We start from the raw sequence: 20,051 nt of genomic DNA, 5'->3' as shown, positions 1-20,051 counted from the left end.
GAGCCATGTAAATATCTCGAGTCCCTGAAGTTAATTTTTTAATATGGCTACGCTGAAAAAAAAAGTGCCTCTTACTATTTGGGACAGGATAATGAATTAGGAAGTACACAAATGGCACAATAGGAGTGCTTCATAACTTCTACATCCCAAGCACCAGAAATGTGAAGAAAGTGTGTACGTTCATCTCCTAACAATGTACTTTAGAAATCAAAAGGGAAGAAATCAGCCTGAAATCAAAACGGGCTTTAGAGCTTTATAGTTTTTCCTTCGCATTGCCTTTGCTTGGCTCATTCTGGTTTCTGCTTTTTGTCTATAAAGTGCATATTTTCACTCAGTTTGCTATTCTTTTATGCTTTATCTTCTAAATGCTCTACTGTTTTCCCCATAGGTTATAGATATACATAGAAAAGCGATGGATTTCTAGAGGTGCCCAGGAAATAAAGTTTCTATTTGAAGCTTTACATAATTCGACAAATTTCAGTAGCTCAATCAGCTGAAATGGCTAGAGTTTATTGAAACCAAAATCAGTACCTAAGAGATATGATTATAGAGACTGATTTTAATGCTTTTCTCCCTTTTATATCCCTCAACTATACTCTTTCTTTCTTGTTGTTTTATTTTTATATGTAGACAGGCAAACAGTTGAATTTAATAGGACTGATGTAAGATGTTCTCTGCACCAGTAATATTCACATTAATCTAGACAGGGAATTGCTTTTGTGTATATGATCTGAAATATGTCTCCATTTCAGTCCACATGAGACCATTTTACAAAAATCTTTAGAAATTTGCCATTGAGGATGAAAAATATCCTCTCAAAACAGAATATGCTGGAGTAACATCTGCGTGAGGTTAATCTGCTTTTCAATAGAGAGGCATCGCATGATCTAAAGAACAGATGAGTGGACCAGTTCAAACTTGTAAATGACAGAAAAACATAGAAAGGTGTTACAAAGACAGAAAAAACATCTCATCATTTTTTATTAACCAGAGTTAACTTGATTTTTCACAGTTCATTTAGTTTTATCTTCAATTTGAGGAGGGTGAGAAGGGGTTAATGAAATTTTCCTGCCATCAGCTACTTTAGTTTCAAGAAGGAAAGATAAAATGTCTAAGATGCCTGTTTTCTGGTATTTATTTATTTATTTATTTATTTATTTATTTATTTATATTCTAGAATTGTAATTTTCTGTTTCAAAGCAATATTTTAAGCTCTTGAAACTCTTTCCATCTGAGAATGGGACTTTTTTCCATAGGAAAATATTTCATCTTTTTAATCAGATAAACCATCTTTTTATGTACTAATAAACTCTTTGTTGACTGCTCTGATATGGATTAAAAGATTTAAGTGTCAAGGTATTATGGTAGACACCATTTTGTGTTCTAAAGAGAGGAGTAGATTTATTACAGAGATGTATTTTGTGATATGTACTGCTGCTTGGTTTTTATGTACATAATCTGTCATTTTAGAAAAGTGATGAAAATGAACCAAATTGTGAAATGCAGGTTACAAGATCAGGTGCTGTGACTAATCCATTTACCTTGCCATTAGTATGAATGCATCAAAGTGCTTCGGATGTGAGTTTTAACAGTGACATTTTCAGACATCTTAAAATTACAATCTTCAGTATCATTTTAAAGGAAATTATTCTTGTATTTTCCAAAGTCAAATGGATTTATACATATAGCAATGACATTTTTGTAAATGCTACTCATAAATTTATTTATAATCTTTCATGGTTCATTGAAAAATAACTATTTCAAAATTTATTATGATGTGTATGCTATTTCATGATCCTAAGACCTCTTCCAAAGACCTTGGATTCAGCTAAAGAATTCTCAATAACCAATGGATTTGTAATTGTACTTTTTTTTTTCTTATTATTGGTTCTCTGAAAATAACATAACTTATATGTTTGTTGTCATCCTCCTTTTTCCCTGAATTTTGTACTAAAGTTTCATAATTCATGCTTAAACGTCTGTTCTCAACTTAAATCAGTTCTCTGGTTTTTGCCAGGTATTTTTTTATTTTCAGAGTTTTAGTTCCAATGTGCTTCCAGTGTACTTCAACATTTTCTTTATTGTGCAGAGAAGTTTAAATCTTATAAAGTGCTTGCAGAATATTTATAGATAGAATAGGTTCTAAGATACAAATTATCCATTTTCCTTAAAAAACTGGGTAAGTTCTGTGTTTTTATTAATAGTTTATTTACAATAGAAAACACTAGCATTCAATTTTCATAAAAGACAATAAACTACTAATTCCATTTACAGAATTTAGAGTACATGAAGAAGTGAACTCTAAGGTGATCATATATTTATGGTAACAGTTGAACATATCAGATACATTTTGTTCGTTTGCTTGTTAGGTGTTCCTGAGAAGCCACAAATTACTGGTTTTACTTCACCAGTTATGGAAGGCGAGAGAATGCAGCTAACTTGCAAGACATCTGGTAGCAAGCCAGCAGCTGATATCAGATGGTTCAAGAATGACAAAGAAGTTAAAGGTATTTAACGGACTTTTGTGAAATTTGGTACACTTTGGGAAACTATGCATAATTTACAGTTATGTTTTTAATTCATGCTTGTAAAAAAGTGTTTAATACTCAACAGTCAAATGAATTAGTGATAGTTAAGTAGTGATGTAGTTAAGGAATTGATTCTAAGTGACACTAGTGGCCACATAACCACTATTTTATTTTTCTTTTCCAATAGTAAAAACTGATGTTTGTAATTGCTCTGAAATCTGTTTAGCGTATTTAACTTGAAGTAGATGTTTTATAGAGAAATGTCTTGTGGAATTAATATTGTCACAGCCATGACACTCACTCCAGATATTTTATCTTTTCCTTTCTTTTTTGCTTTTGTGATATGACATATGTCATATCTGATCAATTATTAGTTTCATGTTATGCTTCTTTAAGTAAAATGACTGGCTGAGAAAGAGCTGTCTGGAGCAGACGAGATATTGTATTTCCCATAGGGGAGATACAGAGCCTGCTCAGGCGAGGAAGGGTCAAGTTTTAGCCACTGAGAAAGCCCCAGTTACAAAACTGGAAATCTGCAGCTGTGACAAGAATGCTGAATGTCTGCAGGACTGAAGAGAGGGAGGAATACTTAGAAGGGTATGAGGCAGATTTCACAGGGACTGGAGGGTTGGAAAAAGTGAACTGTAACTGAAAAGTCTTTAGGTGACTAAAACCAAAGCAACTATTGTTCTTTGAGTGTCCAGTAAAATAGGAAATAGTCACTTATGAAAGCTACGTATTTCTTTTCTGTCTTCTCTTTCCCTTTTTTGTTCATTATTCAAAAGTTGCTTTCCCTTCCATATTTTTGTAAAACACAAGACAGTTTTAAAATCCTTTCTGGTGAATGGGTGGAGAAAGCTTTCTATAAAAGAAGGCTGCCTGTTATAGAGTATTTCAATAAAAATTATAAGGTCTTGCCTTTTATTCAAGTCATGTCTATTTATTCTATTACAAGACCAAATCAGTATATGATATGAAATGTAATATTTCTGCATAGCCATTTATGAAAACAAAAACACACACAAAATACCACATTTTAGTATAGTCTTGCTCCTGGAGAGGAATAAATGCATGCATCAGTACAGGTCAGGTGATGATTTGCTGGAGAGGAGCTCTGCAGAGAAGCACCTGGGTGTCCTGGTGGAGAACAGGTTGGCAGTAAGCTAGCAGTGTGCTCTTGTTGCCAAGAATGCCAACAGTATCCTGGGATGCATTAAAGAGTGTGGTCAGCAAGTCAAGGGAGATGATCCTTCTCTTCTACTCTGCCCTGGTGAGGCCACATTTAGAATACTGTATCCTATTCTGGCCTCCACAGTTCAAAAAACTCAGGGATCTCCTAGAAGAGGTCCAGCAGAGGGCCATAAAGATGATGAAGTGCTGGAGCATCTCCCATGAGAGGAAAGACTGAGTAACCTCATTCTGGTAAGCCTTGGAAAATGAAGACTGAGGGGGGAATCTGATAAATATTTATAAATATCTAAAGGGAGGTGAGAGAAAAATGAACGAGGCCAGGATCTTCTCAGTGGTATGTAGCAATAAGACAAGGAGTAATAGCCTAAAACTTGAACATAGGCAATTCCATACTAGCATGAGGAAGAACTTCTGTTCTGTAAGGGTAATGGAGCACTGGAACAGGTTTTCCAGAGAAGCTGTGGAGTCTACTTTTATGGAGATATTCAAGACCCTCTTGGACCCTACCTGTGTGATCTATTGTAGGGAACCTGCTTTAGCAGGAGGATTGGATTCAATGATTTCTTGAAGTCCGTTCCAACCCATGCAAATCTGTGATTCTGTGATCAGCTTTGTCTCATATTTGTCTGACATTGTGAATTTTGTTAGCTGAAATTATTGCCTCAAACAAAGTTGCAGCATTAATTAAAGAATTAGTTAATCTGCCTTTATTATTGTTTACCACAACCAAAGCTGATTTAAAAGGTGGTGGTAATCCGTTGTCTGAGGAATGCAGTCCTTTTGAGAAGTGTCTTTAGGTTTCTGATGAAAATCAAAGTTTTATTGGAGACAGGAAGCTTAGGCTGAAATTATTTGAAATATATTTGAATACTCTTAACAGGGAAAGAAAATGAGGAAACACAGAATACCTTTCTTACTGGCAAATTTGAAGAAATTGCTATATTTTCAAATCTGGTATAAGAACTTTGCCTTTCTTTCAGCTGACATGTAATTGAAGCCAAACATCAGTTCAGTCATTTGTCTTTATAGCTAATTTGCTCTTCTCAACAGTTTCTAAAGGGCCTTTTTTTTTTTAATCTTAAGAGAGGGTAGAGGAGGGACAAAGGTTATGTGAAGAAGAATGGTAAAAGTAAAAAAAAAAAAACAGAAATGAGAGGAAAGCACATTCATTTCAGTTTAGCTTTTCAGATCTTCTGAAGATCACATTGCCATTTTGCAAAGGTTAGAAATAAAATAACCTAACCAGTTTGCAGTGGCATCAGCAGAACTTACATTAGCTTTGTGCACTGTAAAAGGTGAAATGATAAATCTGAGAAAATAGATACGAAATTATATGCTAATGCAGATGACATTAAAGGTTAGGAGTTCGTCTGTCTAGCACCAGTAAATCCAATCGTGTTACAGTGTATTATACATGGTGCAAAAGAATATAAATGATGCATTGAGTTCAGAGTTGCACCAAAGGGGAAAAAGCCATTCTAAAATTGTACCTCCATTGCTATTACTCAAAAAAAGGAATCATCATGTGGTAAAAGAATACTGTTTCATGCATTAAGTGCTAGTAATAAGACTGAGTGCAAAGCATTGAGTACTGTGTCTTTTATTTTAGTGTTCTGTCTCATGTGAACCAAATTAACAAAGCAATCTGAGTTCTAGCATTCTGGTGACATTTTAGGAGATTATTAAAAGCAGAAATGTACGAGAAGATAAATATGCAATTTTTATTTTTATTTTTTTTCCAACAAAACTTGTTACAGCTAATTTCAACAATATTATATGAAATATATCTTTCATATTCCAGGAATATTTTTAAAGGATTTTTTTTCCTAGGAAATTGAGGCTTAAAAATATATAAGATAATGTCAATTGATTTTGTTGAAACAAATTAAGATATTTTGAATAAGTTTATACATTTTAACATACAGTAAGTATTCTGAAAGACATCCAGTATTTTGTCTTAATTAACCTCTAAGTGAAGGATGATTTTTTTTTTTTTTAGATAGAAAAGCTGTTTCACGGTAGAACTTGATGTCAAATGTAAATAAGAACTATATTTGCCTTTTTAAAAAAGCAAAATGATCTTTTTATAAGATTGGTGCTTCTATAGGAATGTTTTATGTACGCACTCTTATAAATGACAATAAACAATGAATGATAGATACCATTTTACTTCTGTTTATTATTTTCACCATCAAACATCTGTACTTGTGAGCTATAAACTAGAATTAATAGTTAATATGAGGGTATCTGTTTGTATGCCTGTCTGATAGTCATAGATGGTCCCCATAGTTGGTGTGGCCCAACCTCTTTTTGAAGGTTATATCAGATTCCTTAATGTCTTATCTGATTTGATTTTGAAAAATCTCCAAGGACAGTTTCCACAGTTAGTCTGGGATAGAAGTTTCAAGTAATTGAAATACCTTACTAGGAAGAGTTTTCATAATTTCATGAAACATGATCATAATTTGTCTTGTCGTAATTTGTTTTCATTGCCCCTCAGTTGTTGTTGTACAGCTCCGAGAAGGCTCTGGATTTTTCTTAAGAAATTCAAGACAGTAGTTTGTCTTCTATTCATCAGGTTGAACAAACCCAATTGTCTCCAACTTCTCATTGTAATCCAGTTAATTCACATCTTTTCTATACTGGAAAGTCCAAATTTTGTCTGATTATTCTAGATGCAGCTGCAAACATACTAAATAAAGGAGAATAATAATTTCTTCTTGCTTGCTGTATTACTGTTACTACAGGGCAATCCTTTTTTAACTCTCAACTCTGTAAAGGCACACTGTTGACTAATGTTCAACTGGTACTCAATACCTCCAGTTCCATTTCCGTAAAACTACTTTCTGTTTAGGTATCCCCCAAATCCTTTGATTATAGTGATTTCCAGACAAAGTTCCTTTGTTAATGGACATTTTTAAGCCTTTTTTAAGCTGACAGGAGTAGTAAGAAAAGTAAGTTAAAAGGCAGCCTGCATAGGACATATTTACGAATTCTGTGAAAAGCCTGGGTAAATATTTTGAAAGCTAGTGTGGGATTACATGCCCACTACCTGATCTCCACTGCTGTTTCTTTTCAGAAGGGCTTACGTTGTTAACATGTATTACAATCATACCTTTCTTTTGCTATGAAGAAACATCCAAGAAGATACAGCTGATCAAGTGGGAAAGCTAAGTATTTCTGTTGATAACGATGTAAACTGCAACAGTATTAGCACCATCTTTTTTACTAGAGAGAATTAAGTGTTTTACCCTCTAAATAAGAGGTGTCTAAGGAAAGACTTCTAAACACCTGCCTAGGAAATCAACTGGTTTTGTTTTTGTGAAGGATTAAATGTCCACAGCTTCTCACTGAAATGAAAGTTGTTGAACTCTCAGGAGCTTTCTGTCCTCGTAAAGTCAATAAGAAATTTAATGTATACATTACTTAGAAACATAAAGCAATCTGTGTAGGTGCTTGTTATTGAATTTCATACTTACCTCTTTGAACAAAATCTCAATTATATGCCTCAAAACCTAATGAAGAAATGTGTTGTTTGATTATAATAACTTTGCTTTAGCCCTGACCAGTATTTCTCTTATCTTCTTATCCCTAAATACTGATGGTCACCTTGTCAGAAATTTGAAATCTCTTAAAGTTTAGCAACCAAGAGGCAGAAAAATGTTTGTATGCAATAAATGATTTTGTCTTAGGAAAAAAGTAGAAATGTGGTGTCTTCATTTAGCCAGAGACGATGAAAAAGAACATCTTTCTGATATCAGATATATTTTTATCTAAAAACAGGTAGCTTAAGCCATTTAATATTTGCTTTCTAATATGGATATTTAATGCAAATTTTATTTAGGTCATATTCTTCTCTAATGGGATTTAACATATTTTATAAAGCTGAAACCTCTCGTGTTTTCATTTCTGTAGGACACAGAGGATGTATGCAATCTCAGTGTAATTTCGTGTATATGTTTATGTATTTGTACATATATCTTTTAAATCCTTCCTTGTAATAAATCAGTATAGCAAGCTTATGATTTTGCTGAAATAAACATACCAATAACTACTATAAATAATTGGGGACCGAGTAAACCAGTTCTAATATGTATGTAAGAAAAGTTATTATTAATAATAAAAATAACTTTATAAAATAAATTTAGTCTTTTGGTTCTCCAGTTCTAATGTAACTTGTATGTCCTACGGTGAAACTTACTGTGTCTAAACCTTAACTTTGGGCTGAATTGAATTCTTCTTAATCATGGTTGTAGGATCCCAACACAGTAGTATCTGGATTGAAAAACTGGCACAGATTTTCAATGGGCTCTGTTCTGAAAGAGTAAGCCAATGAGCAATGATAAAAAGCACTGAGTGGAAGGTATCTTTGAAGTAATTTTATTTCCAGTGTTCTTGGGATGCATCTGTACATCCCACTAAATACTGTAAGGTACTATAATATTATAATTTAGTAATACTATCTCTATTTGTTCATCAACTTTGATATATATATACTTTGGTTTAGTTTAATTAATAAATTAGTATGATTCTAGCCAAAAAACAGAATAAACAATGAATAAAGTAAGCATGAGTTTGATGTATGCAACCCTTTGTTTGCATGGATTCAGTGATATGCATGTATTGCATTACTATCAAAGATAGATGTAGAATATTTAACATTTAGCGACACTGTGAATATATTAGGGAAGTGAGGGTGGGAGTAGACTACACTTTTCTAATGAACTGCGGTTTGTATCAGATTTGGACCTAAACATGAGAGAATGGTGAAAGCAATTGCCCTCTGAGTGCAGTACCAAGTGACTGATCTTGAATTTTCATCTTCAGTGTACATCTTCTGCTCTGACAATGGAAGAAAAGAGTAGAATAGCTACAATTTAATTACTTATGTTTTAAAGAGGCCAATAAGTACATGAAATGTATTTATTTTTTTTTAATAAGTTTGATCGATAAATGTTGCAGTTTAATGTTGGACTATTTCTTTCTGAAAATATTGGGAACAAAAATGTTTATTTTTTCTTTCAGATGTTAAATATTTAAAAGAAGAAGATGCAAATCGTAAAACATTCACAGTCAGCAGCACACTGGATTTCCTTGCGGATCGCAATGATGATGGTGCAGTTGTAAGCTGCAGAGTAGATCATGAGTCCCTAAATGCTACACCTCAAATAGCAATGCAGGTTCTAGAAATACACTGTAAGTAATATACATTATACTTGCTTGCTTTTACAGTTTTGTTTTGTTTCAGAGTTTCTACTGTAGGAAATCTTTAAAATTTTCTGAGAACAGTAGGTATTGATAATACTTTTCTTTTAGCCAACCTCTTTTTTTAAAAATTTTATTTCAGAAATAACTGAAAAGATTACTGAGTTAAGTTCCTGGTTTTCTTTACAAATAGTAAAGAGGAAGTGCATTTGTCTTCTTCATTTATCACTGTAGTAATGTCAAAGTAAGTTTTAATATCAAGATCATGGCAGTTTATCACAGTGCCTTTTGGCCAACCTTTACTGTTTTTCCCCAATTTGGCAAATTTCCATTGCTTGTTGTGCCATAATGAGCAACTTTCTGTCTTGATGCACTACAACTCAAAACAATATATGTAAAATCCAAGAAAGAAGTCCTGGTACCTGGTGGATGCAAAGATGAAGCAGGATCACTGAGAAAAACAAGGCTGCTCACACACCAAACAAAGCTAAACTGGAAAGTTTTAGAACTAGCACTCACTGATTCCTTTTGCTAAACTAATATATTGGTCCTTAAATTAATATACTGATACCTATTGCTATGCCAGCCTTAAGCTCAAAATTTGGGCATATTCAAAGTTGAATAAGCCTACCTATGTGTCTGTGTACTGTAGTCTGAAGTCATGTCCTTTGATTCACTTTCTTCACTTTTATAAACTATGAGGAACTCAGGAGAACACCTTTTCACCACCAAGTGACATTTACATATTCACTTGAACTGTAATCACCATTCTTCTGTCTACTGTTATGTGTACTGTTTTGCAGAACACCAGTGTTTGTTTGCCATCTGCAAAATATTACCAGATCAAGTGAAAGGTTTCACAGGTCTGTTTCTTGTGTAAATGTAAGCAAAGGAATGTATTATAAACATTTATCCATGAAGCAGACAAGTTGTCAGTAACAGCAGCTAGTTCCCAAGACACAATGTCAAGGTTTGCTGGCTTGTATAACTTGTTTCTGAACAGGGAAATAGTTCTGTAAGTATCTAAAACATGTAAAATGTGGTAGTTGAGAAGGCACTCCATACATAGAAGCTGACAGCATTGCTAAAAATGCCATCTGCTTAACATCTGAAATGAAGCAGATGTGGATTAGTACCCGTAAGTAATGTGTACTGAAAATAACTGTTTTCTGATGCATCCTATGCATCATTTTCCTGATGGAGATCAAAGCCTTTCTTTACCAATGACTATTAAACACCTGCCTCCCCTAAAATGTTCAGATGGCATCTGTACTAGAGAGATGAATCCTTAACATCTATTTCTCTGAATTCTAAATCCCATCACCATCATCCTCTGGTATGACCCACGCCTTCACTTCCAAATTGCTTTCTCTTCCTTCAATGTCCTGTTCAAAATGTTGGTACTACAAGGCCACAACGATGACCAGAGGTCTGAAGCACCTCTCCTGTGCTGAAGAAAGGCTGAGGAAATGGGGCTTTTTCAGCCTGGAGAAGGCTGTGGGGTATTTAAATGGGGCCTATAAGAAAGTGGGAGATTTTTTTAAACAGTAGGCAAGGGGGACTGATTTTAAACTAAAAGGAGGGAGATTTAGGTCAGATGTTAGGGGCAAATTCTTTTCTCAGAGGGTGATGAGGCATTGGCTCAGCTGCCCAGAAAAGCTGCCCCCATCCCTGGAGGCACTCAAGGTCAGTTTGGATGGGCCCTGAACAGTCTGAGGTGATGGGGGGCAGCCCTGCAGGCAGGGGGTTGGGTGGGCTTTAATGTCCTTTCTAATCCAAGCCATACTATGATATAAAAAAACAGGCTGCTATAAGAGGTTTAAACTGCATCACCATGTAATGTGATTGATGTAAAAGCAACAACAAGGCAAAGACTTTCTGTTGCCTCTCAGACACAAAAAGTCTGGATATGTCACTTATCCCTTTGCTCCCCAGGCAACAAGACACTACCTTGCTAAACAACAACAATTTACGTATTGTTTCATTTTCTGAACAAGACCCTTCTTCCTTTTCTGCACATTCACTGAAGTTCTCCAACAAGGACAAACTGGACAGAGTATTTACTGTCACTGATGTGCTTTATTTACTGTTTTTCCCCCTCGGACCACCAATTTACCAGAAGCTACAAGATACAAGTAATTATTCTTGATCCTTTCTCTTTGCTTCATTAATTTTCCACCAACCAATTTTATACTCTCCAGCACTTGTAGAAAGTGTCATTATATGTCAAAACATAAGTGAGAAATATGCCAAAATATGCTTAGGTTCATAAGAGATTGTGGAAAGACCATGTGCAATCTTAAAAGCAATATTTTCTTATTGCAAACAGGGGACAGTCTATTGTCCTTTTCCTTACCACATACAACTTCACAGTCAACGTATCCAACAGTCTTACTTGAGATAAAGTTTTTAAGAAAATTTTTGGAAAAGAGAATGAGTTCCAGGGAATTAATGATGTTGCTCAGCAGAGAACCTTGAAGGAAAAAAGTGCAGGAGGATGATTTACTACAGCAATCACAAAGACTCTGAAAGGAATACACAGCACTGAAATCAGGCTCCTTAATTTTATTCTCCTGCTTATCTGTCTGATATTGCTCACAATCATATCTGTTATTACTACAGTCACTGAAAGCTGCTGACTTTTATCCATCAATTCATAGGACTACGAACTTAGAAGAGACATTGTATTTGTATTAATGAGAGTGATGCTCACAGAACACTCATTATGGGGCTGGTCCAATACATCCTCAATGCCAGCTGACAACAGTTCAAAAATAGCACTGACAAAACAGATGAATTACAGGACCCCAAGAGAAAAGTCACGAGAATCTGTTAATTCAACATCCTGTAGTTCTGAAAATCATCTCACCTAAAATCAGAAACAAGTAGTGTGGCATTGCTCCAAAGGGCACTTGTTCCAAATGTCCCAGGGGTATTTCAAATGAGCAAAGAGAGTTGGAGTAGTACCTTAAACAAGTGAAACAGAATGGCACAGCTAGACATCAGTTTGGCAGGGAAAGAATACATCCAATTGAACTGCACTTGTTTGTTTTTTAAACATTTTCCTAAAATCTGAAGAATTGTGTCTGTTACATTGGTACTCCTTATCAGGGTATCATCCCAGTTAAAAAAAAAGAGCAATAATAAATTGTCTGGCTAATTTTGTTGTTTTCTGTCCTCAATGATTATACCTGAGAGTAAAAAACAGATAGATAAAATCTGCTGACAATGGACAAAACACACATCGCTTCATCAAAATACTAAAAGCAAAGCAAAGAAAAACAAAAGGATATCAGTAATTTCAGGACTGTGTTTGCATCCAGTGAACAATAGGTAAGAAATAAGAAAGCAACAAAATGCTTGAAATGACAGCTTTTTATTTATAACTAGTGAATGACAGAATAGTATTACATCTATCCTGGGCAATGAGTCTGTATGAAACAGATCTTTGTAATGAGTCCACAGAGATGTAGATAGAGATGATTATGAATCCACACAGCTGCTTTTATCATCAGCTTTAATAGGAAGTAAAGTTAATACTAAAGCCAGTAATACCATCAAGTGATATCAGTACAGTTTCAACTTTCACCAGTAGTATTATGAAATAAGTACATGAAATAAGACCCAGAACTAAAATTTTAAGAAAAAAGCATTGTTGCTTTTTAATACACACATACATACATATCACATTATGCACCATATATGTGTATATGTATGTAATAAAACAAATTTCTGAATTTTTTTTATTTTTTTTTTTAGTGGTGAAGTCCGAAACTGGAGATAAGTATATTACTTATACATTGAGCAAAATAAGGATATCTTAACATAGACTGTGATCAATTCTTGTTTTCTCAGGGCTTTCCAAATCAATTTGTCAGACATTAGATCTTAATATAATATCCATGCTATTTGGGTAAGCATGTTGTACCCCACTCCAGACTGAAATAATTACCTCCTCCAACCATTTAAGCTTTTTTTTTATCAGTAATTTATGTCTCACTTGTGCTTAATCCTGCTCATCTCTGTGTCATGCTCTGTGCACTGCAGGGCAGCTCAATAGCCCAATTGTTTCTTTTGTGCTGAAAGGTTCAGCCATAATTTAGTTTCTGCTTGGCCAGCAGAGGTTTGTGGTAGCATGACACTGCTTGCTGAGTTTATTTTTCCTCTGACCCTTACTGTCAATAGTAAACCCAAAATAGACTTGTATCCCCCGCGGCTTTGCTCTGAAGTTTGCTTGTCAGCCTAGCTGCCACTGATTATTAGGAGCTGCTTCTTGTAAGTGATAAATACAAATCTCAGAGGAATGTTTTGCTTCACTGTTTACTTCTGCATTTTAACTAAAATAAGAATGCGTTCTTCACTCCTGCATTAAGGAAACACATGTGCAGTACTTCAGTTTTGAAAGATTCTCATGATAATATTTACAGGATTGTATACCCAAAGTCCTCACGCACACCCTGAAAAGACACTTTGAGGGCAAATACAACTTCTGATACAGAACTGGGAAGTGAGTGAACTCTGTTCATCTTTCTTCTATGTGTCAGACAAGCAATGATTATCAGAGGCAGCATCTTCATTTTCCTCCAGGTTTTATCCAAGCAGAAGGCAGCCAACATGTTGCTTCATACTGAACAGAGTGCCATAAAATTACCCAGTGGTAATTACCTTACCTTCATAAAAATTCTCTGTCTACAGTAAATTACCCAGCAGACCTCAGAAAAAATTAATTGTGTAAGCCTGCCCCAGAGGCTGCTTCTGAAGCTTTAAAGTGAAATCAAATCATTTGAACTTCAAACCTAATCATCGTGATTCTAAAATGGCAGCTGTGATGTGATCTGTGCTAACGGACAGAGGGAAATTCTGTTCAAAAGCTGACCACACTCCCAAATGACAGCACTAATAAGCTAAATATGTGTTATGTAAAGAAGTGTCTAGAGAGGCAATTTTGAGTAAATTCTATATTGGCAGACACAGATGTGCAGTGAATTGTCAATCTGACAAGTCTATAGCCATCAGCTAGCTTGCTTCTACTGGCTATTCCAACAATGTTTTTGTGATAAGCTGTTTATTTGGTGGGTTTTTATTAGATTCTTTTGCAATGAGCATCTGAACTTGACTTGAAAATTTGGCAACAATTCCAAGCAATTGTTGACTATTGTCTGGGAAATACGCTTATCGATTTTTTATTAAATAAACAAAGCACTTCAAATGCAGGAGACTACAGATAAGCAAATTAGCATTTCACTTGTGCAGCCGTGTAGAAAATGGTGTGTGTGTGTTCAACAACAGTGTATTACTGTGATTTGCGGTGTATCTACAAATGGAGGTTTCTCTGACAACAGGATGGTGTTAGAATTTCTGCCAGGTGTAAGGCAGAATGCTTTTATCAGACCTAGGTTACCTGGTGCCACAAAGAGAGTTCAGACCATTATTTTTACTTCACTGATTTCGATTTTTTTTTTTTTTTTTTTTGAACACGCCATTTCTATAGTTTCATGTTCAGAAAGAAAGGTGTTATGTGCAAATATAAGATATGAATTATATATTTTAATAGACAATAATATACAAGGGCTGCTCTGAAAGCAGCCTATGTTATTATACTGGCCCATCACATCAGAGGCAGATGGTGGTGGAGTGGTAGAGGCTGAACCTTCCCACCAATATTCCATTACATGTTGTTGCCATGTGAAAGATAGCAGCAGAGGAACAGTCTCACAAAATGGCGTCTGACATGGAAGTGCGTATGGAGCAAAGCTGTGTCATTGAATTCCTCCACATGGGAAAAACAGATCCCACTGGCATTCGTCGATGCTTGCTGAATGTTTCTGGAGAACATACACTGGATGTGAGCACAGTGAGGCTGCAGGTGATGTGTTTCAGTAGTGGTGACAGCAGGTCACCTCTGCTGGTGCAGATTTTCACAAGAGCATCCTGTCTCCAATGTAGTTTGCATGGAAATGAATAGGAGGCATTAATTTCAGAGCAACCTATTTAGTACCATACAAAATATAGTGTTATTTTTTAAAACATAACAAAATGGTCATACATAGATTGTCAGACCATCTGTCTACAGAGAATGCTGAAAATACTGTTCCACATGAGAATAGTGTCATATATAGTAAAAATATATGGCTTCCTTAAAGCTTAGTATTTAATTCTAATAAGCTAGTTACATCTTTAAATATCTTGGGTGACCTTTCAGGGTAACTTCCTCAACCACGGGCTTGCTGTATTTTTGTAGTAACAGGCCCCCAAAATATTAAGCCAGCTCAAGGAAGTACAAATAGATGTTGAGACAGGAGTGAAGACAGCTGGAGTGCTGGAAATTGTTTTGACTTTGCCATCAGAACAAATGTTTATCTCGCTATATCTTTAGTTAATGATTTAAAGCACACAGTTCTTCTGTAACTTCTCAGGCAGCAAAAAGACCTGGATTTTCTAAGGGCGTGATTCTCCAGAACTATAGAAGAAAGAACTGCCTTGAGATTTGCACGTTCAGGGTTTTGCAGTTTGCTGTTATAATTTAGCATGATTTGCTTTCTTACTAGAACCATTTTGTCTTAGAGCAGTTAGAATGTTTGGAAACTGTGATACTTCAGAGATCAGTGGAACTTGTAGAAGGTAGCCAATATCTCAAGCTTAAGCCTGTCAAGAATTACGTGATTATACAGATGCAGCAGGATGTTCTCGAGTATGACTATTGCACTCGTAACAAATGACAAAGGGACAGAGCACAAAGCTGAGAAAATTTCCAATTGAAGAAACAGAATTGCTTTTTTCTTGGGTGCAGCACTTTTTTTCTTCAAGATTCTTAAACTCTAGGAACAAAACAAGTTTAGGTTATGTGTTCTTTTTTTTTAAATCCTTTAGAAGCACAAAGAGAAAAAGCATGGCTTTTCTTGCATGGCTACCTGAGTCTGATCCATCTTTCTGACAGAAAGGGATGGTCTCTCGCAAAAGGCACTCCAGTTCTTTAGAGGCCAGCTATTCAAGTGATGTTCTTGTTTTTCTGTTTCAGTCAAGATATTCTTATAGATTCCTGAATTTTGAGATTTTACAGTTGACTCCCTGTTCTTCTGAGACAAATTTAGTCTTTGTACAAGACTCACTTGTATTGAGATGCTCTTCTGATGCTTTCCCCAAACTGTGTTATTTTTCCCCCTAAATGACAATTTAGATGTTAGTATGGACAGTATAGCTCAATGTTATTTCTATACAGCAGTGACCAGCTTTCATTCTTTCTCCCTTAAAGGACTGAAATTTTGGTATTTCCCAGTGTAAGAGGCAGTTTTAAAAATAGTAATCATAATAATGCAAATTAAAAGATATAGCTGTCACTACATGTATACCTCTTCATATTGAATGAAAAGTAAATAATAAGTTATTCTATTTAATTATTTAGCTCAATAATTATGTCAACACTGTGTTAATAAGCAAAATTATCTTGTTTGAGCTTTTTGTATTAATGAGTGCTTGAAACAAATGAAACATAAGGGATAGTTACAGTAAACAGTAAAGAATAATACCAGTGAACATGAAAGTTCAGTGCCACAATTTGCATTTTTAAATGAGATCAATTAGGTTAATGATGGATGAAAATAAGAAATCCATTATTTAAATGCAAAGTAATTCAAAAACTTGTGGGTCCATTTACTGCCAAACTTTAATCTTTCAAAGGGGGTATCTAGTTCAAAGGGTTAATGTACTATCCTGACCTTTCCCATCTGGAAGTTTATGTTTACAAGTGGAATATAATCCAATAGAATTTATTTCTCTCTAAAATCTATAATAGGAAAATTCAATGAGTCACTTGTATGTTCTGCATGGAAACATAATATGTTGTGGGCAGGTTACTCTTTGGATGCATGTTTAAAGGAGGACTGAAGGAGACTACAAAGGAATTTTGGAAGGAAATGTTAATAATGTTAAAAGTAGGATATGAATTTTAAATATAATTGCTTTTCAGAAGAATAATCCTTAAGGAGGTAGTTTCTTGACATATTAACCTACAGCCCAGTAGCAGTACTCCAAAACCAATTGACAGATTTTTGAAGCTTCTAATCCAAATTATTGTGAAGCAGTTAAAAACTAAATTATTTATCTGCTAGAAAGTGAGTTCTTAAATATATTTTTTACAACTACTTTATATAGTGTAGCCCTAACAAGATAATAATGATTGAGTGACTGAATGACTACAGTTCAGTTTCTGAGAAGCTCCAAATGAGATCCCAGGTTCTGAAAGAATTTTTTAATTACTTGACTAAGATCAGCTAAGCCCCATGCTGCCCCAAAAGCATGTTTAAAATATCATCTTCATTTTTTTCTCTGGCCTAGTCTTGGTAGTCTTTCATGGATTCAGCTTAGGAGGAGACTAAAAATTACAGGATCTCTATAGATCAAACTCCACCTTACAACTCTTGTCACTGTAAGCCATGAACCTAGTTACTGAAGGACAAAGGAGTCCTTCCCGATAGAACAGTTTAAAGGGCTGTTTATTTCCAAAATTACTGACTAGCAATCAGGTGAAACAGTTTGAAGGAAAATATGTATAGAAATAGTTAGTCGGACCTCCTAAAGGAGAGAAGCTCACTCTTCTGAAAAGCAAGATATGTATTTACAAGAAACAAGTCATATTGTCATGCCCTGGTGATTTTTCTATAGATTAAACTTTCATAGTGCCTGCTGTCTGGTATGGATCACAGAAGCTTGAATTATGCTGAGCATCCAAAGCTCTTACTTACTTCTTCAGTAACTTTGCATGTGCTGCAGTTCTCCAGCAATATTCAAGATAAGTTAGACACAACAGAAGGCTGAAGGCCTTAAGCAAAAGAAACTGAAGATGCAGAAGACAAAGTTACATTGAAAGGTTGTGCAATGAGTCAGACACGCATGATATAGGCAGAAGGGTGTTTTTTCCTCTGGCTTTTTCCTTTTCTATGTTTAAGTGACACGGCAAAAATGAGAAAGAAAAAAATTAAATATGATTAAATTGGAAGGGGCACAAAGAAAGGCAGTGAGGATGTTAAGAGGAACAGATGTACACATCCGAAGAGGTAAGCAAAATGGAGATTGTTTGATCTTAGGAAGTGGTGTGACAGAAATAATTTAAAAAGATAAATGCTGTTTAACTAAGCTTCATCATTGGAGTTCACTGAACAAAACGGAACGGATTTGCCAAAGACTCTTATTTCTACCATATCGTTCACATTTGTATGGGATTTAAAAGATTATTGTAAAAACAGTGACCCTGTTTTCCTATTCTGGAGAGATACACAGGTAGTGTTAATTATCTTCAATACTGGCATGCATCTGGAACACAGTGACAGTGCCACTCTTTCTACCACTTAATTCAGCAGCATCTCCCATTATAGCCAATGTTATAGTCACATTTTTCTCTCTATTCAAAGCCAACCACAAAGCGTATAAGAATGACAGTGAACACACTGAATTACAAGAGGAAGTAAAAAGTTTTAAATGAAACAGATAGGAACTGTAGAGTTTTGGTGGTGTACCTGATTGACAGCTGAGATGTTGAAACAGGTACTATGAATATTTTAAACAAAGTACCAGATAATCAGTGTTCACAGAATTAGTAGCTTAAAGGGTTTCCTGCCAGGTTGGTGCTTGAGTTTAGGCACTCATGAATTACAAGTGTCAGGAAGCAATATTTCACTGATCAAGCTTTTTTTTCCCCCACGCTGGCATTTGGCCTGTTGTTCTGCATCCAAGAGAGTGCTTTTATAGTCTCCTGATGCAAACTGTTACTCCTTTTTTCTTCAACAAGCATCATTTAAACTAAATTGAAAGAGACGAGAGAACGGATGATATAGTAGTCATCAAACAATCTCAGCTAACAAAGAGACCATATGGTGGTTCTGGTTCTGCTTGACTGTAGCTTTTAAAGTACTTCAAAAAATGTCATAAAGCTTAATTTTACAGTGTTCTTGAGCACATTTATTGAAATGCCGTGACATAGTTATTTGATCTAGATTGCATCCCCCACAGATACTACTAATAAAATAATGTCAGCCATAAAATACTTTTTCTCTCATCTCTTTAAGTAATAAGTCATTTATCATATTATGAAGCAGAACATTGAAGTTAGTGTACCTCCCAGTGTAATTTACCAAAGTTTATCAATTCACTCTTGCCTTATGAGTACCTATTACAAAGCAACAGGGCACAAGCAGAAGCCATGCTTGTCATTTACACGAGAAGCCCAATTTGAAGGACTGCTGAAATCACAGCTGTAGGATGCAAGCAGCTGGTAAGTGTAAAAGCTATTAAAAATGGTGAACGCTTTCACAGAGCTGATTAGAATACTCCTCTCCCTTCCTTCAGATCTCATTTGGGATAGCCAATTTGATGTTTATTTTTGTACATACTAGAGTGGTTTGTCCTTGAAAATTACTTTAAACTTCTCTCTTTCTAAGCCTAATTGCTTAGGGTTTTTAGAAATGGGAATAAAAATTGTGTAGAAATGCAAAATTTTTAAAAAGTTTTGTAATTGCCATCTGTATATGAAAATGATTATCTCACATTTTCTTAAAAAAGGATACCTTAAGCTTACTCCAGTGCTAATAAATTAGTAAATCAAAGAATCATCATCATCTTCAGAGGTGCGTGCTTATTTTATTTTTGCATCTGGGAATTATAGAAAGGATCCAAGGAAATTATAGAGAAAGCACTACGGAAAAAATGAAGAAGGCTGTGTTTTTTCACAAGCATGCTGTATGGAAAAAAGAGAAAGACAAATGAGGTATAACGGAAATGAATTAGTCTCTCATGGAAATCTTTGAAAATCTTATCATCTGGCAATCATTTATTACCAGGTAGCAATAATCTTTTATTATCGTACTGTTAGATTTTTATAACATTTTAAAAAATGATAGCACCACAGAAGTGTTGTTTTTCACTGACACAATAAAATATCAGAGAAATTGAAGTTTTCAATTTCATTAAATATCACTAATGTAAAGACATGCTGTTGGTAGCTCATAATTTAGTTAAACCTATAGGAAGAAAAGTGTCTTGTAATGAATCCATCATATTAATTTGGACTCTGGCACAGAGGAAATGGTGGTTAGTGTTGACTTGCGGAATCACACTCTATAACCACAAAGCAGT

The 20,051-nt window shown here is 35.0% G+C and overlaps 1 protein-coding gene across 4 annotated transcripts in view; it reads left to right on the top strand.

Annotated features, from left to right (window-relative positions):
- The window catches only part of CADM2 (cell adhesion molecule 2), a 627,326-nt gene that overhangs the window by 504,724 nt on the left and 102,551 nt on the right, over positions 1–20,051 (top strand). For all 4 annotated transcript variants that reach the window (XM_090120991.1, XM_090120994.1, XM_031612686.2 and 1 more), the window contains 2 exons: positions 2,370–2,507; positions 8,745–8,915. In XM_090120991.1, coding sequence (XP_089977117.1) covers positions 2,370–2,507; positions 8,745–8,915 — 309 coding nt within the window. The remainder of the gene's footprint in view (positions 1–2,369; positions 2,508–8,744; positions 8,916–20,051) is intronic.

This window comes from Phasianus colchicus, chromosome 1, assembly GCF_987193195.1.
Source record: "Phasianus colchicus chromosome 1, bPhaCol1.hap1.1, whole genome shotgun sequence".
In the NCBI taxonomy this organism is placed as follows: domain Eukaryota; kingdom Metazoa; phylum Chordata; class Aves; order Galliformes; family Phasianidae; genus Phasianus; species Phasianus colchicus.
This window is presented reverse-complemented; position numbering and strand designations above follow the sequence as displayed.